We start from the raw sequence: 26,030 nt of genomic DNA, 5'->3' as shown, positions 1-26,030 counted from the left end.
TAACGGTTCCTCGTAACAGAGCTAACTAGGTCAGCACCAGTAGCTGTAACGCGCTCGTATCAATCACTGTTGGAACCATGCATACAACAAAAGCATATATTGCATGTGCGAATTTAATTTTCTTTAAATAAATCCATCTGGTCAGAGAACCAAAACAAATAGCGCGTGGATTTAAACGTGAGACCCACCATGACATCCTTTTGTATTACAAAAATGGGATTAAACGGTGAGTAATTGGCCGTCGTCGTCCATATATCAAAATATTAATCCAAGAAGTGACATTAATCAATCACCCAAAATCCATATCTCCATCATTCGCTCGCCACGTCAGATCGACGGTGCCGGTTTCGAACCGCCGGTAGATGACAGTATTAAACTAAAAAGTTGACCATTCTACCTGGTTCGCTCTCTTCAACTCAAAAAGAAGCATTTATCATGACGTGGGTTGTTCTGATTGGACGCGTACTCTAATGTACCATGGACCTTGCCGCAGATAAGCATTTGACGCTTTCTCTCTTAAAAATCTTCTGACGAAGAAGCTTTCTCTGTTTGTCATCACTAGCTCTCCTTTTCCTTCATTCCCCTATAATTTTTTTTTTCCTTTTTCATTTTATATTAATCTTCTCTCGATCTTCCGTGTTGGATTTGTCGTCTAAAGTTTCCGACTTTCCGACGAGGAAGAGAGGACAAAGAGGAGTGAAGAAGAAGAAGAAGATCAAAGCAACAAAGCGAATTGCTCTCTCTCCTCTCTCTCGATTCCCCGATGGGTTGTTTCGGAAGCAGTAAGAAATCGAGCAAACGATCGGAGAAGAATCGCAAGGATACTGTGAAAATCAGGAAGACCCTCGGTGGTACAAGCGATAAGAGAGACGATCAGACTCAGCCCTGTTCAGGTACTAACAGAGTGTGATTTCGATTGCATGTGTACTAACTGATTCTGGGTTTTAGGTTCTGTGTTCCTCTTAGAGGAGACAGAGGTCAAAGTTTTGATTTTTATTATTCGAATCTTCAATTGATTTTGGTAAAGTTATACTCTTTAAATGTGTTTTGTAGATTCCACAAAAGTCAGTCCATATCGAGATGTAAACAAGGAAGGTGTTGTTGTTAAGGAGGAGGATCAGTTAGCTCTCGACGTGAAGGGTTTGAATTTAGACGATCAACCCACAGGGAAGAAAGCGCAGACCTTTACATTCGAAGAGCTTAAGGTCGCTACAGGGAACTTTAGGTCTGATTGTTTTCTTGGTGAAGGAGGTTTCGGTAAAGTTTTCAAGGGAACTTTAGAGAAACTTGATCAGGTAGTGTGATAAAGTGTGTTAAAAAGTCTTATCTTTCTTGTTCAAGTTGGTGAAAAATTATTTGTGGATTAGGTTGTTGCAATCAAGCAACTTGACCGTAACGGTGCTCAAGGAATCAGGGAGTTCGCGGTTGAGGTGTTGACGCTAAGTCTCGCTGACCATCCTAATCTCGTGAAGCTTATTGGGTTTTGCGCTGAGGGTGATCAGAGACTGTTGGTCTACGAGTACATGCCGCTAGGATCCCTCGAAGATCATCTACATGGTATGTTCCAAGCTCAACTTTTGTTTTGTTCCTAGCCTGTCCTTTACCTTTGTGTTGTTTCTTAATGTTTGCAGATCTCCCATATGGTAAAAAGCCACTAGATTGGAACACTCGGATGAAGATAGCAGCTGGTGCAGCAAGGGGACTAGAGTATCTGCACGATAGAATGAAACCTCCCGTGATCTACCGTGATCTCAAATGCTCGAACATCTTGCTTGGTGAAGATTATCAACCAAAGCTATCAGACTTTGGGTTGGCTAAAGTTGGACCGAGCGGGGACAACACCCACGTCTCCACAAGGGTTATGGGAACTTATGGATACTGTGCTCCTGACTATGCTATGACGGGTCAGCTCACGTTTAAATCCGATATATACAGTTTTGGAGTAGTCCTTCTGGAGCTTATCACCGGGAGGAAAGCGATTGATAGTACAAAAGAGCGTAAAGATCAAAACTTGGTCGGATGGGTATGTTCTTCTGTCTCTCTTAATGATTGCTGCTGAGACAACAACACTCATTTTATTCTTTTTTTTTACAGGCACGACCGTTGTTCAAAGACAGGAGGAACTTCCCGAAAATGGTTGACCCATTTCTTCAGGGACAGTACCCTGTTAGAGGACTGTACCAAGCGCTTGCAATTGCAGCAATGTGCGTTCAAGAGCAGCCGAACATGAGGCCTGTTGTATCCGATGTAGTGTTGGCTCTCAACTTTTTAGCAGCTTCTAAATATGATCCGAATAGTCCTAGCAGCAGCAGCAGGAGGAGGAACGCTTCTTTACACAGAGATAGAGATGATGAAGAGAAAAGACCAGACCTACTCAAGGAAACAGAATCCGAAGTGTCTTCATAGGGAAGAGAGTGGTAAAATAAATCAATTCTAGTTTTTTTTTTTGGCTTGGATATATATATGAAACCAGATCAGTCGCATTTTTAACATCTATGCGTGGATGTACATCTTGACTCGGACTCTGTTGTATGTAGCATGCTTCTTTTTCTGTAACAAACCATTTTGTTTTGGGACATATAATACATATAATTAAAAATAAACATCTTTGTATATTCATATATATATATATATCTATTTTCAGATTACACCATGATGATGGTCCTGATTCTCTGAGATGACAAGAAATAGCATACCTTCTCAAGGAAACAGAATCTGAAGGGTCTCACTAGAAGAAAAGTGGTAAAAAAAAATCAAATCTATTTTTTTTTTTTTGCCTCACCAAGAAAATGGGTGGATGTAGAACAACAACAAACCATTTTGTGGATGTAGAACAACAACAACCATTTTGTTTGGAGACATATTAAAAAAACAGACATTTTTGTATATATAAATATACATCCAATGTTCTGATTAAACCATGATGATGGTGTTGATGATGATCAGTGCCGGCTCAGTTTTGATGGTCCAAAATTTTTTAAAATGTTTTTTGAAGAAAATGTTAACATTTTTAAAGACCAAAAATAAATATACATATATTCTAAATATATTTTTATTTTACATGTTTTCATATCTAAATTCAATAACATTCTATACAACAGACTTTTTTTAAAAAAAAAATATGCAAAAAAAATGTGTTTTTTTTTTATTATAAAAGGCCCCCTGCTATAAACCATGAGCCGGCTCTGATGATGATGCAACTTACTTGGCATCATCACGTGATGCAAAGCCGTTAAAGAAGAAACCGTTGTATAACGAACCTTATCGGCGAAAAGGCTTCACAAATCTCTTTCTCTCTGCTTTCGCGTTCCTCTGTTTCCACTAAATAGTGCTGACGATTCCTTGGAAGAAAAGCTTCGAGAACAGACAACAATGGCGGAAAGATCCTTCTCGCAGCTCCCGATCTCTTCATCTCACGGCGGCAGGAGGATGATGAACACCAGGAGAGGAGTTTTTCCGGTGTCGGAGTACTGGATCCACGCGATTCCGGTCATCATCTTCCTCTGTTTCTTCACGCTCTGGTTCTTCTCCCACTCAGGTTAGTTCCTTGGATTCATCAAATCTTTCTCGAGAAAGTTGATCTGATGGTGCTTTTTTCGTAGTGAGCTTGGACGAGGGCAGTGGTGAGATCATGTCAGTGCGTCTTCTCGAGAAATCAATGGCCGTGAGAAACGAGTCTCATGTGAGCTTGGCGGTTCTTGCTTCCTCCGCCGTCTCACCAGCGACTTCTAACCAGACTCTGACTATTCATCACAACGTTACGCAACCGCACAGTGCGACTGACAAGGCTGAGATTCGTAAACGGGAAGAGGTAAAGGCGAAAGGGAAGAAGAAGAAAGGAGGTAGAAAAGAGAAGATGGAGAAAGATATCAACAAGTCCAAATCGGTGAAGAAAGCAAAGAAGTCACTCGCCGGCTAAGTGCTAACAGTCTTGGAGAAAAGCTCTTCACGGTGAGACTTTTTCACTGAGTACTTCCATGAACGATCAAAGGCAGTGAAATTCTTTTTAGGAATTGCGTTTTTTCTTTGTATAGCTATGATCGTGCTGTTGTTGCTGTTGAGATTCTTGAGTTTGTGCTGATACTCTTGTTGTAGTTTGAGCTTTCCTTTTTTTTTAAGTCAAAGTTTTTGTGAGAGCATGTCCAAAAGAAACTCCAAATATAGAGTTTTTTTGCTCTTCAAAAAGAAACTTCAAAACTTCAAATTTTGAAGAGTGAAACTCCAAATATAGAGTTTTCACTTTTCAAAACTTCAAATTTGAAGTTTCATCTTTTTATTTGCATTTTGGTCCTTACAATTATACATCATATTTATAATTCTTAAATATTTTTTTGTTTATTGTTTTAATCATTCAAACTTTTATATCTCATAAATATTCAAATTTGTTTTATAAATTTAAGTTTTACACATGAAATTAAATAAAAATTTTAAAACAAGATTTATAATATTTTAAAACTATAATTAAACAACAAGAATATTACAAAAAACCATAATAAAAACTTATTAAAAAGACACATGAAGACATAATTAAATCAGAGTGAGAGTTTTTGTTAAATCACTTGTTAAAATGAACTTATCGAAAATCTTGCTGCAATTACTAAAATATATGTTTAACACACATTCACCGCTTTCACATTAAGCTAAATCTCAAGACTTTCAAAATCAAAACCCTGGTTCAACATTTCCTGTGTACAGACCAGGCCCATTACGGGCCCAATAAGGTCAGGTTAACGCTCTCTCTCCACTTGCAAAAATTGAGAACTCCACGTCATCGATCCGTGTATCACCTCAACGAAGTAAGAACCGTCGGATAAAATAATCAACGGTTGAAACGAAAAGCACGCGGATCGTCTCTGATTATATATAAAAAACATTCACCGGTTGTGTAACATCGTCAAATCTCCGTCTCCAATCAATTAACATGTATCGTCTTCTTCTTCAAGTCGATTGAATTTTCAATATCAAATGTTAAATCTACGGTTTCTGATTTTTTTTTTCTTTTAATTTCTTCAGATCTACATAAGCTTGTGAAGAGAGATGTCAGGAAGAGGAAAGGGAGGAAAGGGATTGGGAAAAGGAGGAGCGAAGAGGCACAGGAAGGTTCTCAGGGATAACATCCAAGGCATCACCAAGCCTGCGATTCGTCGTCTTGCTCGCAGAGGTGGAGTGAAGCGTATTAGCGGTCTGATCTACGAGGAGACCAGAGGAGTCCTCAAGATCTTCCTCGAGAATGTCATCCGCGACGCCGTGACTTACACCGAGCACGCTAGGAGGAAGACGGTTACTGCTATGGATGTGGTGTATGCTTTGAAGAGGCAGGGACGCACTCTCTACGGGTTCGGCGGTTAAATCAACGATGTGTTGTGGAAGAGGGGATTAGTAGTGTTCTCTGTCTTGTACTTGTAGCTAAAATCTTAGCAATGTTATGTTAACGAGATTTGAGAATAAACAATATTATGTCTTTGGTTCTCTTAGTTTGATATGTGAATCCAAGCTCAAGTTTAACTTTCATACTTTGTTCATGTCAATGTCTAACTCTCAAGAACAACAAGACAATCGTAAATAAACTTCGAGCTACTCATTCTTTGTAACAGCAAACCCTCTCTCCCGTGCAGAGTCTTTGACTTAGTCTTGTTAGCGTTCCACGTGCACATCACATGACTTATCTTGAATAGAATGCAGGACATATCACAAACCTATCGTTATCAACCAAAAAGCTATTCATAAGGCGTTTATGAGTTCGTTTTTTTTAAGTGTCTTTTGATAATACATTTGACTTTGAAAGCGTTGCATAGGATACCTCTCATGGAGCCAAGGTGTTGGGTGATGTAAGTATACAATCTTGTACCTCCAAGTAACGTATGAGTTGTTTATGATCTGAGTTCCATACCAAAAATCAAATCACCCAGCCAGCGGCGGAAAGGATGGGGCAGTTGCGCACCATGGTTTTTAAAATTTCAGTGTATTTTTTCAAATTTTTGACAAATGTCCATTTTGACATTGTTGATAAATTATATGTATGCTCCGAATCAAAGTATCTTCTGGATCCGCTGCAAGCTATTCCAAAGAACAGTCAAATTGTGTTCTACTAGTAAAAAAACACAACTATGATTTGATGATGAGGTTGAAATATTTATCTTTGCATTTCGGGCCATGTCCAAGAGCCCATTCCGTTCATTTCAATAAGCTTTTCCTAAGTGTAGCTAAGGGAATATTTGGGCTCTGAATATTTGCTTTAGGAAAGCAATAATATTGCAACAAAGATGGGCTTTGCCACGTCGACCAAATGGGATTAGGCTCTGCCATGCCAACACGTGGGGAGATATTATTGGTTAAATAAAAAAGAAGGTTGCTTTTCAAATTGGAAGGAAAAAATAGTCTTGAGAAAAAAGATTATCTTCCTAATTTGCTAAGTTGGATTTGAATGACAAAATACATATATGGAAGTATACATCGGCTATATGTGGAACATAATCTATCATATCTTAGAAATGACATTTACAAAGGGAGAAGTCTCAACATGAGTACAAAAATGCAATGTAAAGTATATAAAAATAAAATATCACACATATTATTGAAAATGGAAGATTAATATTTTCTCAAATTTTGTTAAATATGTATGTTGACTAAGTGGACTCTAAAATAACATTACCATATAGAGACAACAAAAATCAGTTTAAATTGCTCGCATGGCTTCCAGTTTCGGCTGGTCCGAAAGGAAGGTTTTGTCTTGTCCGATTATTCTCTACCTTCTGGATTAAGGTTTTCTTTCATCCTCTCTATGCACATATTACAGAACATGTTATATTCGTTATTACAAATCTTAATGCTCTCTAGTGGGTTTGTTCTTTTCCGATGATGGAATGGTTGATCTTTCTATAGAATCGTTAATTAATATGATTGTTCAGTTCATGAAGAGGTTTTGATTGGGGTTGATCATGTATGCATTCAGTTTTTACTGTTTATATAGTTCTGTGTTTTGAGTAGGGTTGAAATGTATTGGCTTCTGATCATTCAGTTCTACTGTTTTATGGTTCATGTCATTAAGAATGTTCAATCCATGAATGGGGGTTTTGACTAGGGTTGAAATGTATGGATTCAGATGTATTCAATTTTTTTATGGTTAATTGTGTTCATGTCATTAAGAATGTTCAATCCATGAAGGTGCTATGATTACGGCTTCAGATGCATTAATGTCTACCGTTAATATGGTTGATGTCATTTAGAATGTTAATTAAATCCTTAAGTTTGAAATGTATGGCTTCAGTTGCATTCAATTTCTACCGTTTATTTGCTTCATGTCATTAAGAATGTTAAATCCATGAAGGGGGTTTGATTAGGGTTGACATGTATGGGCTTCAGCTGCACTCAACTTCTACTGTTTATAGTTTTGTGTTTTTTGATCCATCTGCTTACGTTCTTTTCTTCCTTCGTTTCAGGTCAATCAACCATTTGCAAAATGTCAAGTTCTTCTAATGTACGTACTGCCTCTTAATCATTCCTCGTATCTCTATATAAGTTTCAGAATTGTCAATGTATATTTCTACAGTTTATACTCTTTGTCATATTCTTCTGACTAGTGTCTTAACTCATCAATGATATTCTCAGTCGACGTCATCACTCACCGGTTCTACTTCGAGTGCACCAGACGGTTCAGGGAGAACGTTCACTCCTTTCTTTCCTCAGTTTGGGTCGATGTCTCCTGTTTTAAACCCTGATGGTGAGTAGATTTTTTTCTCTTTTTTTGAAAAGCTCATATTCTGAACTTATGCATTTTGGTTGTTTTCTTTGTTGTATAGGAACTCTTAAGGGCGTTTATGATGTTGAAGACCACTCTTTTATTCCCACCTCGAAGGCTACCCGTGGTGGACCGAGAAACTCAGGTCTAACCGGTGTTCCTTATGCTAGATTCTATAATAGGTTTGGTGACTATATTCTTCTCACCATTGGTTATTTTTTCTTACTGTGCCAGTTTTGGGAGCTCCAACTTTGGTAAATGCCACCAGCTCTCGAGCACCACCACCACCGAGTTCCATGGGGAATACGGCTGGTGGAGGCTCAATGAGCAGGGCCTTGATCTCTGATGGAGGAAGTATACTGAGCTCTACGGGGAGTATGGGTGGTGGAGACTCAATGAGCAGGGCTTTGATCTCTGATGGAGGAAGTATACTGAGCTCTACGGGGAGTATGGGTGGTGGAGGCTCAATGAGCAGGGGATTGATCTCTGATGGAGGAAGTATACTGAGCTCTACGGGGAGTATGGGTGGTGGAGGCTCAATGAGCAGGGGATTGATCTCTGATGGAGGAAGTATACTGAGCTCTACGGGGAGTATGGGTGGTGGAGGCTTAATGAGCAGGGCTTTGTTCTCTGATGGAGGAAGTATCATGAGCTCTATGGGGAGTATGGATGGAAGTACTGAACATTATAGATCAATGATGATTGGGCTCCAAGGTACTTCATGACTTGAATCATTTTCTGTTGTTTGTTTAGATTCATCATATGTGCCTTTGTATGCATTGTAGGATCCCCACAGGTTTATTCTATGCCTGGAAGCGCCTACCCTACTGCTGCTGGGGGACATTCCCAAACTTATGTTCAAGCAATGAACAGCCTAAGCTCTATGAGCTTAATGAACTCCATCTACACCACAAGTAATAAAAATATATAAACCCTTTTTGATTCTCTCTTCTTTTCTTTTTTTTTTTAATTAGTTTGAATCAAATATTAACTTCCACTATTTTTTGGCATAATATTTAGAGAGTGTTTTTGTGATGAGCATATCCCTACTGAATTATTACTCATCATCTTCATGATCCTGTGTGATGCCACTACCCCTCATAATGTTCATACTTTTTTAAAATTTTCTGACATGTTCAAGATGGCTGCATCCGGTTTATTTGTTGTTCTTATAAAGAGATAACCGATTAAAAAGATTAATTTGTTGTATACAGCTGATTATCAAATGGATTTGCATCAGCAAGAATTAATGATGCAATCTCAACAGTCATCTGTGAGTTTTTTAGCTTTGTCAATAAAATGTCACTGGATTTGCTTTCCTTACATTGAAGGTTAATTTATCCTCTATAATGTGGCTACTTGTAGATGGGAAGGCATGGTGGGTTTTACTTTGGTGATGCGTCTATGCCAACATATCCTCTACAACTACCAAGTGCTCAAGCTGTGAGCCGTAGTGGTGTTATCTCCTCTCAGGTGTGATTATATTCTAATGTTTTTTTTTTTGAAAGCAGACTGGAATCATTTGAAGTTCTTACTTAATTGAATCAAACGTTCTTGTTCTTTCTATTGGTTTCAGACTGGTGGACCTCCGACTATTGGATCAAGATCTGTGAATGCTGCAACGGGTTATGACCAGCCCCTCCAGCACCATCAGAACACGTCCCAGTTTGGCGGGCAGAAGCTACCAGCGATCGGCCAGCCCATCAGAGACGTGGGATCACAACCAACGCACGCGACGACACAGTCCACTCCTGACCCTTTTGGCATGCTAGGTTTGGTTAATGTGATAAACCAGACCAACCCTGACGTGACTACTTTGGCACTTGGGATTGACTTGCAGGCAATGGGGTTAGATATGACCTCCAAAGAAAATCTTTTCAAGACTTTCGCCTCGCCTTGGGCTAATGAACCCCTTAAAGAGGATCAAGATCACTTCGATCTACCGCAGTGTTACAACGCAATACAACTACCACCTCCAAATGTAAGTCACTCTAGCTACTCTCTCATAAGTAACATCATTCACGTATCATTTAGTATTTATAATAATTTTCATTTTTTTTTGTGTGGATGCAGCAAGAGATGTTTAGAAGGTTTGCCATGAAGACATTGTTTTACATATTTTATAGGTACATATATCTTTTGGAACTGTGTTGTTACTTGTTGATGCCCTCACTTGTCATAAGAACCATAACGATTTTTTTTTTCTTCTCATGCAGCATGCCGAAAGATGAGGCGCAGCTATACGCAGCTAATGAACTGTAATGCCCTTTTTCTTCTCCATGATATTAATATGGGATTGTTATTCAGTAAAGGATAAAGCTGCCTAACTTTTTTTTTTGTTCTTTTGCAGTAACAACAGGTACTGGTTCTACCACAAAGAACACAAGTGTTGGTTCAAACGAATTGGGAAACCTCTCCTGCAAACAAATGCTTATGAAAGAGGAACATATGACTGTTTCGATCCAGACAAATTTGAGACCGTTCAAAAGGTGAGTACACCACATTCAAGTTCTTCTGCTCATTGATTTTAGTCTTAGTTTTTTTTTCATTTGGCCTCTAATGAAACCCTTAAAACCATGTCGTTGCAGGAAAATATTGTTATTTATTATGAGATGCTGGAAAGGAGGCCGTCTCTACCTCAACACCGAGTGTAAATGACTGTTATTAAGTATCTATGATGTAAAGTTCCATCTGTTAGGAATGTTCATAGATCAAGAACCAGTTTCAGTATGTAAACTTTTCCAAACTTTGCTTTTTGTTTTTGAATATTTGTAGCTGAAACTTCTTTAAGCTATATATTGAATAACTGCATATCTGTTTCCCATTAGCTTCTTTTGGTTCATTTATCATCTTTTTTTTTTTTTTTTTTGAAACACATTCATTCATTGCAATTAAAAGTCTAGCCAGAGTTGATTGCGGCTATTAATACAAATTCAGAAGATAACTTCTTCTTTGCCAAATCATCTGCCTCCCTATTATTCTCACGAGAGATCCAGGAGAATGAGATGAAATCAAAAGAAAAGCTAGCGGACTTGATATCCGCTACAATACCGTAAAGTTCTGCAAAAGACTGATCAGAGGTCAACGCCTTGATAAGTTGGGCACAGTCAGATTCACACCTGAGCCTCGGGAGACCAAGGTCACGACATCTCAGAATGGCTTCTCTTAGCGCTAGTCCCTCAGCTACAAGAGGAGATCCCACATACCTGGCAGGCTCCGAGTAAGACGAACTTCTGTTCCGTGATCTAATGATCCATCCAAGCCCTGCAACTTTGTTAGCTTCATTCCAAGCTGCATCCGATCTTACTCTCACAGAGTCTTCTTGGGGTGTCACTCTTGGCTTCAGTAGAATCTTCTTCGTTGAGGCCAGCTCTTGACTTTGGTTCCATTCCCGGGCAGCAGCAATAGCCACCGAGATAATGTCCCTGACTGAGAAGCCTTTGTCATTAAACAGCAGGCTATTTCTTGCCTTCCATAGTTGCCAGAGAATCCATGGAGCTAGCGATCCCGCTGCGAGTCCTGTTGGTGGGAGGGCTTGGCGAGCCATCAGGTGGTTCCATTCACTCCGCAATTCTGCTGTTCCACTGTAATCGATGCTTGGCCATACCGGAACCAAGTTCCATACCTGCTTGGCGAAGGAGCAATGCAGGAACAGATGGTCAATAGTTTCCGGTAGTCCACAGATTTTACATCTGCCATCTACATTGATCTGTCTTGCTCTTAAAATCTCGCCAACTGGCAAGGCTCTGTGAAAAATCTTCCAGATGAAAATCTTGTTTTTTGGGGCAGTGTGGAGGTTCCAAACACTTTTTCTCCAGTTGAAATCCAAGATTCCTTGTGGGATTTGAGTAAGATCGGTGTGTTTTGGTATTGCAACAGCGTATCCAGTCTTTGTGGTGTATTCACCTGTCACAGAATGCACCCACATTAGCTTGTCCGGAGCTCCCGTCCAACTTGGTTTTAGCATTCTAATCTTGTGTTCCTCAAAGGGGAGAATTTGTCTGATCAGCTCTAGGTTCCACTCGTTCTTCTCAGGTAAGAATAGCTCTGCCACTGTGATGTTAACGAGGGCTTCAGGGGCAGGTCCTATGGGTCTCTCTTGGGCTGTAAGGCTGAGCCACGGAGATTCCCATATATTCAAGCTTTCACCATTGCCCACAGCCCAACCAGAATTCTCAGCAATTAAGTCACGTCCTACCATGATACCTCTCCAGCCATGGGAGCAAGAACTACTAACTGTGCAAGTAAGAAAATCTCCATTTGGGTAATATTTTTCAAGCAAGGTTCTGCCTAACAGGTTAGTCGGGTTGCGCACAAGTCTCCAACTGAGCTTTGTGAGGAAAGCATCGTTGATACTCTGAATATCACGAAAGTCCAATCCTCCTTGATCTTTCGGCATGGTCATCTTCGTCCATGAAATCCATGCCATCTTGTTTCTACCATCTTTTTTACCCCACCAGAAACCGGTCAAAGTCGATTGAATTCTTTTACATAGCGAAACCGGAAGCTGGAAACACGTCATTGCAAAGGACGGAATCGGAGTGAGAACACTCTTCAGCATCGTCATTTTCCCGGCTGTAGACAGGTATCTATTGGACCAACCCGCTGCCTTCTGTTGAATTCTGTCGATAATAGATGAGAACAGATCGCGTTTCTTCCTTCCAAATAGCTCCGGTAACCCGAGGTACTTACCGGAACCTCCCACCTTTTGAATTCCCAGGGTTTCTTTGACAGTAGACCTCAGCGAGGTAGGTGTCCTCCGCGAGAACGTAACAGCAGACTTCTCGGTGTTGATCGATTGACCAGATGCTTCTTCATATGCTTTTAGAACCCTCAATAGCGCTTCGCTGCTGTCCTTGCTTGCTCTTAAAAAGAACATTGTATCGTCGGCAAAGAGAAGGTGATTTAGTCGAGGACTCCCTCGAGCTATACTGATTCCTTTTAGAGAACCCCCCTCTTGTGCCTTGTTACAGAGACCCGAGAGAACCTCACTACACAAAATGAATATGTATGGTGAGAGTGGGTCTCCTTGGCGGATTCCCCTACTCGGTGTGACTTTTCCTCTAGGCGAGCCGTTGATGAGGAAAGAGTACGTAACTGTGGATACACATTGCATCACTAAGTCCACCCATTTCTCGTGAAAGCCTAGTCTTAACAACACACATTTGATGAAGTCCCATTCCAATCTGTCGTAAGCTTTGCTCATGTCGGTTTTCACGGCCATAGAGCAACGCTTCTCAGCATCTGACGATTTGAGGTAGTGGAGGACCTCATGGGTGATAAGCACATTGTCAGAGATGGCACGCCCCGGTACAAAGGCCGATTGATTCTCGGAGATAATTCCCGATAGCAGGGGCTGGAGCCTTTTTGTCATTATCTTCGAGATAATTTTATAATAGACATTGCATAGTACAATTGGTCTATATTCCGCCACTCTCTGAGGGCTTTGCACTTTCGGTATAAGACGGATGTGCGTCTCATTGATCCTTGCCGGCAACTTGTTTGAGACGAAGAACTCCTGGATTTCCTTGACTATTTCGTCGCCTATACTGTCCCAGTTTGAATGAAAAAAGCCCGCGGAGAATCCGTCCGGTCCGGGAGCTTTGTCGGCGTGAATTGAGAGAGCAGCCTCTTTAATTTCCAAAGCTGTCGGGACCTGGATTAAGGTGACATTCTGATCCTCTGTCACCATAGGTACCAGAGCATAGTTGACTGTGTCCTCTCTCTGTCCCTCCACTGATGAAAAAAGTTTTTGGAAGTACTCCACAATGACCTTGGAAATTTGGTCTTCCTGATACACTGCCACGCCTTCTTCATCCTCAATCACTGAAAACGCGTTCGCTCTCCTTCTGTTCTTGGTCGTAGCGTGAAAGAATCCAGTGTTCCTATCACCTAGACTGAGCCATAGGAGTCGGCTCCTTTGTCGCCAATGTTCTTCTTCCGCCGAATACGCTGCACTCAGGTCGTTTGATATCTTACTAATCAGGTCCGTATCGTTTGATGGGTCTGTCATGGCCTCCTCTAGCTCCCTCTTCTTTTGCTCAATAAGCAGTCTGCTGTTGTAATATCTTCTTTTACTCCAGTCGGTTATAGCTGCTCGGATGAGAGATATTCTGTCATTAACAGACATGTTTCTCGCCTTTTTCCATTCTAGGTTCACCAGAGCTTTGACTTCTGGATTGTCCCTGAGTCTCCTGTCGAACCGAAACAGTCCACGTCTCTTTTTCTTATCAGGTTCGAAGAAGGAAACAATCGGCTTATGGTCTGAGCCTTCATATGTCAAATACTGGGAACGCGCTTTTGGAAACAGCTCCGCCCAGTAGCCGTTAGCTACCGCTCTATCCAGTCTGCACCTCACAAGGTAATCACCTCTCGTCCCTCTCCATGATAAACAATCGCCAGAATGTTGTAGATCATACAAGTCCCCTTCCGAGAAAAAGGTACGCATGTCTACGAATGAGCTATCCGGTCGCTCTGGCCCGCCAACTTTCTCTGCATTATTGGTCAGGTCATTAAAATCCCCGGTAATGAACCAGGGAGCTTCTCGAGATGCATTTAACGCTAGGAGATGTTCCCAGAATAAACGTCGCTTGGGTTTATCCGTGTCAGCGTAAATGAAAGAGGCATAGAAAACTTTTCCTTCGTATTCAATGCAAGTATCTATAAGGTTCGCACATAAGCTTATAACACGAAGCTTTATTTCTTGTGTCCACAAAAGAGCTAACCCCCCTGCTCCATGACCAGTCGGGGGCACCAGATAGATGTTTTCATACTCCAGTTGCTTCGTCTTGTTCAGTACGAAGCTGTCAGGATTTTTGGTTTCCGAGAGAAAGATGATATCCGAGAGAATGGATTTTCTTAACTCTCCTAACCTACGAACTGTCCGGGGATTCCCTAACCCCTGACAGTTCCAACTTGCAATTTTTAAGGACCGAGAAAAGATGGATTTTGAAAATCCATCCTTCTTCTTGCGGCCGCTGGGATCATATTGCAGATAGGCTGGTCCTCTGAGTTGGTGGCTGAGTCTGATTTTGATCTTGACTCCCGAGAAGTACCGGCTCTGGCCTTTGATTTTTTCCTTAGAGGAATCTCTGGATTTCGATATTGGCCGGCCTGTGTGTTCTTTGGTGGCTGGATTTTTCTTTTCCTTGCACTTGCCCCTCTTATCAGCTTAGGACTTGATTGTATTCTTCGCTTCCCTGGTGGTCTAACTGGCTTGCGTTTCTCAGTGGTGTTTATCTGCTCCAATGTCCCAACGGGAGAAGCTACAGGTCCGAGCCGAAGAGCTATCAGCATTCTTTCAGCCGAAGGATTCTCTTCCAACCGTTGGTTGTCTTCAGGTTTGTCTCCCAAGCCAGCTTGGACCATTCTAGCTGCTGCTTCCTCTAGTTGACCCTCCTCTTCAGCTCTGCGTAGTCTTTCTTTGCGTGCCGTACTTTCTGTGGGATCAGCACATTGTGTGTACTGAACCATTACCTCTCTAACTTCTTCTAGTGCTTCATTGAAGGCTCCATGGGGAGTTGAATGTTGTTCTAGATGAAGAGGATTCCCTCTTGCATCTTTTTCTCCTGTTTTTTTTGTGGAACTTGATTCTTCTCTCTTGTTCATCTCGCTTTCTCTTGGGTTTTGTGGAGGATTATTGTGTGCCGAACTAGAGAGATTACGACGATTGTTATCGCTCCTCTGTGGTGATCTGGAGTAGTTGTCTCTTCTATGGTAACCGAATTCATCCCTCCGGTGTGTATCTCTGGTGTAGTTGCTTCTTTGCTGGTCCTCTGCAGGTTCCCTGGATCTTCGGTGGTTTGCCTCATGGAGGGATCTTGATCTTCGTTGAGAATCAATAGTGGTTCTGGCATCATAGTGAGGGTCATATGACTTGTATCTTGTGTTTCTCTGTCTGTCTAGGTGGTGTGGATTAGTAGCAGAGAAACGAAATATCTCTGTCTCCCGTGACGTCTTGTCTCTCCCTCCATGTCTCTGTTCAACCCCCATTGGGAGCTTCTCATCCTCTTCTAATGTTTTCCTTGCTTTTGCTTCATGTTTAGCAACTAGGCAGTCACTGATGTCGTGGTCTAAGCGGAGACATTTAGAGCAATGGCGCTCCAGCTTTTCATAGACAAAAGTAGCTGTAACCTCATCTCCATTTGAGTATTCTATAACAGACGTTGTTATCAGTGGTAACCTTCTGTTAATCTGAACTTGCATTCTCATCGAGAGAGCTGTTACTTCCGCTTTTTCAAACCCACCAATATCTTCGCCCAAGCTTCTTGCTGTAGCCTCAGACCAAAGGTGAATCGGAACACCTTGGATTTTGATCCAAAAAGGTATAAGAGATGGGAATGATTCCGACACAGTAGGTTCCCACCGTTGAATAATAACCATCCATTTAGCAAAATGGTATGGTCGTTTTTCCAGGACTGCAAGTAAGTCTTCTTCTTTGGTGAACTGGAATTGGAACATTCCGTTACCAAGTTCAGAGCCAATCGGTCTATGTTCTGTCTTCCACAGCTCAGCGAAGAAGGGAATGAGAGACCACATTTTCTGAACTGACTGATTTGTAACCCGCCTATAAGGGTTTGAGAGTGTTGCTGCAGGCGGTCAGAGTTATCTGGAGCTTGAACTTTGACTCGCGCCTTTCGGGGAGCTTGGTATGGATCCATGGCTAGGCTCTTCCCCTTATCTTCTTTGGAGAATCTTCCTTTTGACATTTGAATTTTTGGAACGTAAAATCACCTTGCTAAGGGAAATCTCAGATTAACGTAGAGCTTGGTTATGATAGAGCTTTAGGCTGATGCTGAATGGAATCCCGTTAAAAACTTCCAGAGGTTATCCAAATTTATCTTAGTATGATACTTTCTTTTCTAGTATAACTAGCTAAAGAAAGCCAGCGTTGGGTTCTTCTTTCTACCAAGGTGGTCGGACGCTCTGAGCTTCCATGTTTACAGGTCTTCCAGTGGTGAGAGACTGAGTGTAGCGGCTGACGGCGGTCCCTCCGACCCGAGTCGGGGGAAGAACCCGGCGTGTAAAGGGCAGACTCTGATCTTTGTCCAACGGATGTAGTTAAAAGTGGGAACAATTTGAAAAGATTCTAAAAAGCTCTTCAACTTTTTGCCTAGTTTGGGGAAAAGTCAGACTGTGACTAGAAGGGAACGAAATAAAAACCGGCGGGTAAAGACTTTCCTAGGGAGCAGGGTCTGGGAGCGTTTTCATTTATCATCTAGTAACATTTTTTTGGTGATCATTTGCTGCTGAAACTTTTTCAAAGTATAGATTAAATGAATGGATATCTCTTCCCCGTTAGCTTTTTGGTTCATTTATCATCTAGTCATTGTTTTGGTGATCATATGTAGCTGAAACTTCTTCAAGCTATATATTTAATGAATGCATATCTATTTCCCATTAGCTTCTTTTGGTTCATTTATCATCTAGTAACTTTTTTTTGGTGATCATTTGCTGCTGAAACTTTTTCAAAGTATCGATTAAATGAATGGATATCTCTTCCCCATTAGCTTTTTGTTTCATCTAGCATCTAGTCACTTTGTTTTGGTGATCATATGTAGCTGAAATTCTTCTTCAAGCTATATATTGAATGAATGCATATCTATTTTCCATTAGCTTCTTTTGGTTCATTTATCATCTAGTAACTTTTTTTTGGTGATCATTTGCTGCTGAAACTTTTTCAAAGTATAGTTTAAATGAATGGATATTTCTTCCCCATTAGCTTTTTGTTTCATCTAGCATCTAGTCACTTTGTTTTGGTGATCATATGCAGCTAAAACTTCTTCAAGCTATATTGACTGCATATTTCTTCCCCATTAACTTTTTGGTTCATTTTATCACCTAGTAACTTTTTGTTGGTGATCATATGTAGCTGAAACTTCTTCAAGCTATATATTGAATGATTGCATATCTATTTTCCATTAGCTTCTTTTGATTCATTTATCATCTAGTAACTTTTTGTTGGTGATCATTTTGCTGCTGAAACTTCTTCAAGCTATAATGAATGCATATATCTTCCCCATTAGCTTTTTGGTTCATTTTATCACCTAGTAACTTTTTGTTGGTGATCATTTGCTGCTGAAACTTCTTCAAGGTATAGATTAAATGAATGCATATCTCTTCCCCATTAGATTTTTGGCTCATTTATCATCTAGTCACTTTTTTTTGGTGATCATATATGTAGCTGAAACTTCTTCAAGCTATAATGAATGCATATCTCTTTCCCATTAGCTTTTTGGTTCATTTTATCACCTAGTAACTTTTTGTTGGTGAACATATGTAGCACATGTTCCAAAAAAAAAGAACACATGTAGCTGAAACTTTTTCAAGCTATATATTACTGTATTTCATTAACGTTATTCTCTTATTTTCTGGTCAAACCATTATTTGATTTCTCTGGTTCAAAGCATCTCAGGTAACTGTCAACGCCAATTGTTTCTCCTGGATCAACAGTGTTAGGTAAGGTACATCAAGCTCTTGCCGTGTATATAAGAGTGGACTGAGTATCGTCAAAGTCAGATTGAGTACATGTTCTTATACTTGTTTTGGAGAACGTTACTGTTGATGGAGGATCTTCTAATGTTTCTTGCATTGGCGGCTTCAGTCTTATGCTGTATAATCCAGTAGCACATGGACCCTAATGTCGTAGTCATTATGGTTGCTCCAATAGAAGTCACACAATGGCTAGGCACTTTTCTTCTTCAGCAACAACAACAAACAGCAGAGCAAAAAAGGCAACAGAGATGTAACACAGGCAAGCCACGTGAGTTTGTTTATCACAGCCATCATCTATTACTTGGCCTTTCTCTCTATAACCACCACTGATGTCTGAACCACCAGGTCCACCACAACTGCTAAGGAGATGAAGAGTGCGATCGAATCAAAGACGTAGAATCAATGATGCAATATTCATTGAAGCTATGTTCACACATAAAGCAATCAAGAACATATGTCTATGTTAGGATTTGGATTTTTGATGTGACATTTGGAATATGATTCAAAGCAAGAAAGTGCATTATTGTTGGCTCATTTCTAGTGTGATAGTTAATTATGTTTATCTTTGCAACATTTTACAATAAACATTTTACTCTACATTACACAACAAAATAATATGGAGAAAACCATTAACAAGAGTACAAACTTAAGATGCTAGCTCTTTGTGTGTGTGTTTTTATAGTGTACCATCATCTGCAAGATCTTTTACTTCCGAGACTCGTTTAATTTACATCCCATATATAACTTGTTTCCCAGATAGAAAAAAAAACAAAGGAACTAGGTTTAATATTTACAAAATGAATCTAAGTCTCCATCCATTGATGTTCTCCACACGACTTATATGTTTCATAGCTTCAGTATATGTGAGATATTCTAATCTGTATTTATGGCAGCAGCAATGGCATGATAACCAATTGCAGGGTTACAATAGAACACAAAGTTTGTAACAGGATACTGAACATAATTGAAGAGACTGAGGAGCAACGGTTATATTAATACACGGATGCATCAAACTGAATTTTTATAACATTACTAAATTTCGCATGCTCTTTCACCAACTCAATCAAAAGCTACAATGTACGAGTTTCTTTAATACCACTGTACTAAAAAACTAGCATTAAATTTCGAAAACATGCGATTTCAGAAGTCTTCGACCAATATGTACTGGTATAATGGAGGCCAACACAATCACAAGTAATAAATTGATTCGGTGCAATAAATGTAATGCCATTTGAAAAATGTAAGACAGTTTAGTTTTAGATAAAAGTGACAACTGATCTTTAGAGCTTCTTACGAGTAAGAAAGCCTGCAAGTAGGCACAATTAATTCATTCCAACCACTTAAGTACGTCGGCTTTTACATTATTCGATCGTATGCATAAGGTCCTACACTTCTCCATTATCATCCGTCACTATTCGTTTATTTACGTAGCCTAGTCTATTAACAACCCTGAAAACTATAGTCACGTATGAATGTCATAATAAATATATAGATAATATAATTTTATCTTGAAAAATGCAAACTATGTTTTTAGATAATTAGGGCATATTTCTTATTAGGATGTATTTTATTAGGCTTAATATGTCATAGTATGTGTAAAGGAAATGTTAAAGCCCTGATTCTCTTGTCAAAGATAATCGGGAAAACCATTATAAGTTTTTGTGAAGTTAGTTGAGAATAGATACAAGGGACCAGAAACGGGTGCTGAAGTCAAATGAGAACTGAGTGTGTTCACACCAAACAAGTTTTCTAAATCTTAACCCTTTTCCCTGTAAATTACAGTTATTTTCGAATGCTGACACAAAATCATACAACAGCCCTCAAGTGGAGATTAAGACAGTATTTATATCATGAACACCAGATTATTATTAGTTCGCCCTAATTTCAAAACTCTCTCAGGCACTATTACTGAGGAGCCATCAGCCTCCATTTTCCTCGACGCCGGTGAGGCCTTCGGCCGCCGACGTCGGGCCCTCTGCTCCGTCCAGTGCTCGTCACTCTCTTCTGCTTGTTCCTCGTCGTGTTCTTCTCTGCTCCGTCTTCGGAGTTTTCAATTCAGTGTTTTGACCACCAGACCCGTCTTTTGGAGGTCTTCTCACTTCGCCATCATGCCTGTCAGCTTCAACCATCTTCGAATCTCTAGATCTATGTCTCGTCGACATGGTCTTCCACTAGCTCCGCCGTCTCTTCCGTATCAAGTTGGTCGTGATACTCTTTCACCCTGTGTAAGTGGGACTCCACCGTGCTGCAGGGTTTCAGTTTCGATAGCACACTTCTTGCTAAAGACGAGCTCCTCCTGGACCAGTCTCACCAGATCCAGCTCGACAAACACATGTTTTAACGGTCCTCTTCTCTGGGATTCCGAGGAGACCCGACGTACCGTTCTTCCACTGTGTCTTGCTGAAGAACCCGTTTACTCCGGAGGTCCCACCTCACCACGCTCTGAAATGCACCGCCTTCCCTTTGGCGGCGGCAGATCCATCTCCGGCGTGTGTCTGCTCTCACTTCTGTCATACCCACTCAAACGTTTATCTAGGGTTGGGCCGAGAGTGTCCTTTAGTTGGGCATGGACTACAAAGTCTACAATATTTGCTAGCCCACAAACCAGCCATCCAAACCTGAAACCTACGGTATTTTTTTTAAATTACAAATGCGGTATTGGTATTGGCTTTTTTGATAAGGATTTCTGGTGGATTCATCTGGGCCTTTAACTTGCGTATAATGGCATATCATCTTTTTAAGAAGATATTATCTGTGGACTCATTGAGATGGGATTTATTTCGTTCTCTCTTTTCTATGGAGGAGAGTACTTTTCTACCATACATTCTTCTTGTGAAAGAAGATGTTTCCTCGGCGTTCCTGAGCATTGGTTTCAACTTTACCACCGGTTTGTTATCTTGCTTAGCGGTCTGTACGGGGCCAGAAGATGCAACCACCGAGATTACTATGTGTTGTCTCGAAGGTGAGGGTTGGCCTTCAACGTCACATTATGTGACTAAGTTTCAGCTGCCAGATTTTGTCGGGAATGCTCTATCGACGCATCCAAGCTTTGTCTTGAATTCGCAGTCATATTCCTTTGAAGACCTATCTTTCTTAATTTGGTTTTTTATTGTAGTTTTTGCTTTTGATTTAAGAGGATGGATAATTCCCTCTTATGTTTGTACTGAAGAAAGTTAGACAATGAAAATTGTGTTAAAAAAAAAAAGAACACCTGAATATTATTATTTTTAATATAAATTCCACAACGATGTTCATATACAGTATTTTATATAGTTATAATTCAAAGAAAAAACTTCTGAGTTTCAAGATTTACCTTGTTGAAGATGAGTAAAAAACACATTACAAGAAGTTAACATATAAAGACATTGACAATAGTGTCATATATAACAACTAAAGTTTGAAAACAGAAGCAACTACTAAAGTTGGAGAGAGTAGCATGAATATGTAGCAGCAAGAGAGACTACTAGGCCTGGGACTTTTATCCGAGATCCGGATTCGATCCGAGATTCGATCCGGATCCGATCCGAAAATCCGGATATCCGGAGGGGTTGAATCCGGATCCGGATAGTAAAATGTTGGATCCATCAAAGCCGGATCCGGATCCGGATACCTTAATTTTTTAGTCCGGATATCCAGATCCGTAATTTTTATTAATAACTATTTCAAAAATAGTAATATCTATATATAAAAATTAATTTATTTAATATATTTTTATTTTTATAATAGTATATATAAATTTTATGTAAATTTTGTAATATTATACATAGAAATAATTAAAAACATTATATATTTTTTTTTTATTTTTAAATTATTTTAAATATTTTTTATATATTAATATTATTTTTTATTTATTTTAAGGATCCAAATCCGGATTCAAATATCTGCCGGATATTACAATTTTTAGAAGGATATCCGACACCCGGATATCCGAGAACCCCAGATCCGGATAAGGATAGTAAAATTATGGATCCGCCAGATAAAGATCCGGATACCTTAAAATTGCTCAGATATCCGATCCGTCTCAGGTCTAGGTCTAGAGACTACGTACAAGCTTTACTTAGTAATACAGAGGAAGGATAACTTTTTTTTAAAAATAAACTAAATGTTACATCATAAAAAATTTAAAAGGTAACATTCAACATGATGGCTTCTTATTTTATTACTATCCACCAAGGAATACAAGAAATAACTTATTACAATGATTTTTTTTTTTAAGTATGAAACAAAACTATATCGAAGTTTCTTTGTCATTCATATTTTCTTTCTCATCCAATTAAAAAAAAACAAATATCGACACCAAACATAATCCAAATAATTCTAAATACTGAAAAAGAAAAAAAGGAAAGTAAAAAGATAATAGTTACCTTTTTTATGGGGGGATTTACGATTTGAAATAATTGTATGTATTTTAATTATTACAAGAAAACATGTCACATAGCTTCTTCGCGGATCTTGAAAGTGTCATGATCATCTTCTTCACGAATCCAACCATACTTCTCAAGAAAAGGATTCACAATAGATTGTGGAGGGTACTGATCAATGCAATGGTTCCAAACATTCCCCAAAGATTCTCCAACGTTAAGATCCCTCACAACCTCCCAAACGCAGCTATTGCACTTGAAACCTGCCCCAAAGCTTATCATGAACACTCTATCTCCTCTTCTCAGCCTCTTTTTAGCTTCCATATACCCCAAAACATACCACAAGCTACTCGCTGACGTGTTCCCAAACCGGTGTAGCGTCATCCTCGCCGGTTCAAGATCGTATTCGGACAAGTCGAGGCTGTAACCTATTGCGTCTATAACGGCTTTACCCCCCGTGTGAATGCAGAAATGGTCAATACCGGTTTTGAAGTTAATCCCTGCCTTTGGAGCTGCCTGAGCCACTGCCGTGGAGCCTTTGCTAGGGTTTCCACGAAGCTTCTTGAGGAGAACACTTAACATGAACCTAAAGAGCTCGGTCACGGGAAGAATCTTGGGAGTGATGACTTTGAGGTTGTCTACGAAGGCTCTAGTCGCTGCTTTTGGAAGAGTCTTGTCTAAGTGGATACCGACACGGCCTAGCTCGTCCTCTTTTTGGACACATGCGTTGTATGAATCCTCTCTGGCTCCATGGTGGGTCCGTACCAAACACTTGAGCTTAAACATGGCTTTACCGCTCAGACAACGCTTGTTAGTCAAGAGAACGGCGCAGCCACCGGACCGGAACAAGCAGTTAGCTAGGATCATAGACCGGTTGTTTCCACTGTACCAGTTCTGACTAAGTGACTCAGAGGTTACAACAAGAGCAAGCTTGTTCTTGTACGTTTTGAAGATGTTTTTAACGATGTCTACGGAGATAACACTAGCGCTACATCCCATTGCCGTCAAATTGAATACCTACAAATAGCACTAAATCAAATTTTTATTCAAAGAACAAACACTACATAAATAGAATTTTTAAAAATATATTCCCTCCGTTTCAATATACTTGATGTTTTAGAGAAGCTTTGTTGTTTCATAATAGATGAAGTTTGCACAAATCTATGCAACTTTAACTTTATCAAAAACTGTGTAACCAATTAGATTTTTATTATTTTTATTTATAATTAAATAAATTAATTTTATATTGTAATTTAGTAATACTTTTGATAAAATATAGTTTTTTTTAATATTTGTGCACTGAAGTAATTAAACATCAAGTAATAAGAAACAAAGGGAATAATTCATTAAAAGATTTTAAATAAATATATTTCTGTATTTGAATTTGGATTTAGTGATTAGAATTTATGATTTAGTATTTAAGAGTATGATTAAGTTTTAGGATATAGGGTAATTTAGTGTTTTATTGATTAATAAATATTATTTGGAAGATTTTTCTCTTTGATTTTGTGACAAAAAAAACTAAAAAATGGTATTTATGAGATTTGACCTACTTTTATGTCTTCTCTCATTTTGTAGTGGTTAATGATTCTTGCAGATAGAGAAGGTGTTGTGTTGAGCATGGCCACGTTGACTACAAGGACGTCGATATCCGTAGGTGAGAGTTTGTTTCTCTCGAGGAGTTTCTTGATTGTGTCTATGTAAAACTCTTCCATCTCCGAGAGCGCATCTTGTTGAGTAGGACACTCTTCACGGCCTTCAAAGAAGAGCCTTGGTGCGTACGTCTGCTCTCCGATACCTGAACTAACGATGGCTTTGAGGAGGAACTTGTACTCGTTGAGTCGTAGGTGTTTGTTTCGAAGGATGATCTCACCGCTGAATTGAGTACTCACCATACGATCGTCAGAAGGTTTGTGACATTGATAGTCCAAGATGTAGCAGCTTTGATCTCTCTTTGAATCTATACGTTTCCAGATCTTGAAGATGAGGTAAGAGATGAGAAGAGAAGAGAGGATACATAGAAGATCCATTATTCTTTTTAGTTTGGTTTTCTTTTTTTAAGTTTGGGTTTAAGAAGAAGTGATGATGATGTCTATTTAAAACTGCATGAAGAAGTAGCCAAGATTGTTGTGGCTATATAAGAGGACAATGAAACAGAAAAAGACAGCTCTCGTTTCTGACAGCTCATCATGTCCGAAAGTCAATATCATTGGTAAAAATTCTCGGTGGGTGTTAATTTTAATTTGAAAAGTTTACTGACGAGCCAGAGTTATGGTAAGAAAATTGATAACAATAAGGGTGGCACATTGATGTGGATGTACAAAGTGGACGAAGACTTCGCCTATTTTGTCGACTAAAGTATTTATTACATTTCATACGTACTAGTCTGAAAGTGTTATAGACAAAGGCACCAACAAGTATATACTATATGGAGAAAAATATGCGAACATTTACCCGAGCGATCCTGAAATTTTGGAAAAGGATTTTTTTTTTCTTTTTAACAATTTTAAAGTCTTTGTATCATTTAAAATTTTAGGGACCAAAATTAATATTTTAATGTGCCAAGAACCGGCCCTGACTTTCATGTTGTAGAAATGTGCTCGTTTATATATTACAGTGGATTTAGCGAATCCAAGTTTGAAGGTCAAATCAATCAGCCTATTCTCCGGTCGTCAGGTTTGACAACAAATCCGAAGCAGCTTTGTGATTTACACTCGTGATCGTCCTTTTTAGTACTATGAAATCATTACACTGATGTGAATCTTAAGATCACTTGTTCAGTTAAAAACAGCTTGTTGACTAATTAGTAATTAATATAAGACATTAGTTTTAATTGCCTATAATCGGAAAAGAAAAGCAATTAGAAGCACAATTTTATGGTTAAAATTAAATGGTACATTGATGTGGATGTATCATGTATACAAATCAAGTGTCTATTTATTGAATCTGAATACAGGAGGCAGTTATTAGCACGCCATGTTCTAAAAATTGGCAGCCTAGCCGCCTAGGCGGCTGCCTGGGCGCTACGCGTCACTCTTCCGCCCCGATTTATGCCAAATCGGGTATCCGATTTTCTCCGCCTAGACCGCCTAGCCGCTTAGGCGGCCGCCTAATCTATTTTTTTATTTTTTATTTTTATTTTTAATAATATTTTTTTTATTTATTTGATCTAAAATTTTATAAATATCATTTATATTCATAATTTTGATAAAAATTACACTATATTAAGTTTATATATTCTATTTGTGTGTTTTATACAATTGTAAACATGAAAATGTATTAATGTTATACACAATTAAAGATTAACATGTTTTATAATATAGTAAACAGTCTAAAAATTTCGCCCCACATAATTTCCGATTAATCTCCGATTTTCTCTTTAGACGCTAGGCCCAACCTGACCGCCCGACTAGCGCCTAGCGCGTTCCCGAACAGGG

General features: G+C 39.4%; 6 protein-coding genes across 6 annotated transcripts; 4 read left to right on the top strand and 2 right to left on the bottom strand.

Annotated features, from left to right (window-relative positions):
* The first annotated feature begins 537 nt into the window (after positions 1 to 537).
* LOC106312671 (probable serine/threonine-protein kinase RLCKVII) lies at positions 538 to 2,615 on the top strand. The gene is made up of 5 exons (XM_013750274.1): positions 538 to 893; positions 1,054 to 1,295; positions 1,368 to 1,557; positions 1,632 to 2,023; positions 2,095 to 2,615. Exons 1-5 carry the CDS (start codon positions 764 to 766, stop codon positions 2,404 to 2,406), a joined length of 1,266 nt encoding a protein of 421 aa, XP_013605728.1. The 5' UTR covers positions 538 to 763; the 3' UTR covers positions 2,407 to 2,615.
* A 67-nt stretch (positions 2,616 to 2,682) lies between these two features.
* LOC106312672 lies at positions 2,683 to 4,143 on the top strand. Its single transcript, XM_013750276.1, has 2 exons — positions 2,683 to 3,538; positions 3,603 to 4,143. The coding sequence occupies exons 1-2, from the start codon at positions 3,373 to 3,375 to the stop codon at positions 3,917 to 3,919; spliced, it is 483 nt and encodes a 160-aa protein (XP_013605730.1). The 5' UTR covers positions 2,683 to 3,372; the 3' UTR covers positions 3,920 to 4,143.
* Positions 4,144 to 4,832: 689 nt separating this feature from the next.
* On the top strand, positions 4,833 to 5,511 carry LOC106309962 (histone H4). The gene is made up of 2 exons (XM_013747137.1): positions 4,833 to 4,923; positions 5,014 to 5,511. The coding sequence occupies exon 2, from the start codon at positions 5,038 to 5,040 to the stop codon at positions 5,347 to 5,349; it is 312 nt and encodes a 103-aa protein (XP_013602591.1). The 5' UTR covers positions 4,833 to 4,923; positions 5,014 to 5,037; the 3' UTR covers positions 5,350 to 5,511.
* Positions 5,512 to 6,718: 1,207 nt separating this feature from the next.
* On the top strand, positions 6,719 to 10,436 carry LOC106311011 (probable NOT transcription complex subunit VIP2). Its single transcript, XM_013748241.1, has 13 exons — positions 6,719 to 6,762; positions 7,440 to 7,477; positions 7,609 to 7,720; positions 7,800 to 7,883; positions 7,973 to 8,452; positions 8,524 to 8,652; positions 8,953 to 9,011; positions 9,104 to 9,211; positions 9,315 to 9,719; positions 9,812 to 9,864; positions 9,955 to 9,996; positions 10,089 to 10,227; positions 10,327 to 10,436. The coding sequence occupies exons 2-13, from the start codon at positions 7,460 to 7,462 to the stop codon at positions 10,390 to 10,392; spliced, it is 1,695 nt and encodes a 564-aa protein (XP_013603695.1). The 5' UTR covers positions 6,719 to 6,762; positions 7,440 to 7,459; the 3' UTR covers positions 10,393 to 10,436.
* Positions 10,437 to 10,637: 201 nt separating this feature from the next.
* Positions 10,638 to 14,186, bottom strand: LOC106308403. Its single transcript, XM_013745561.1, has one exon. It carries the CDS (start codon positions 14,184 to 14,186, stop codon positions 10,638 to 10,640), a length of 3,549 nt encoding a protein of 1,182 aa, XP_013601015.1.
* Positions 14,187 to 22,463: 8,277 nt separating this feature from the next.
* LOC106307157 (3-ketoacyl-CoA synthase 3-like) lies at positions 22,464 to 24,684 on the bottom strand. The gene is made up of 2 exons (XM_013744032.1): positions 24,147 to 24,684; positions 22,464 to 23,610 (listed from the first exon to the last, which is right to left on the bottom strand). Exons 1-2 carry the CDS (start codon positions 24,621 to 24,623, stop codon positions 22,663 to 22,665), a joined length of 1,425 nt encoding a protein of 474 aa, XP_013599486.1. The 5' UTR covers positions 24,624 to 24,684; the 3' UTR covers positions 22,464 to 22,662.
* Positions 24,685 to 26,030: the final 1,346 nt, after the last annotated feature.

This window comes from Brassica oleracea, chromosome C8 (genome assembly GCF_000695525.1).
Source record: "Brassica oleracea var. oleracea cultivar TO1000 chromosome C8, BOL, whole genome shotgun sequence".
NCBI classification, from domain to species: domain Eukaryota; kingdom Viridiplantae; phylum Streptophyta; class Magnoliopsida; order Brassicales; family Brassicaceae; genus Brassica; species Brassica oleracea.
Note: the sequence above shows the minus strand (reverse complement) of the source record. Positions and strands in the feature narration are given on the sequence as shown.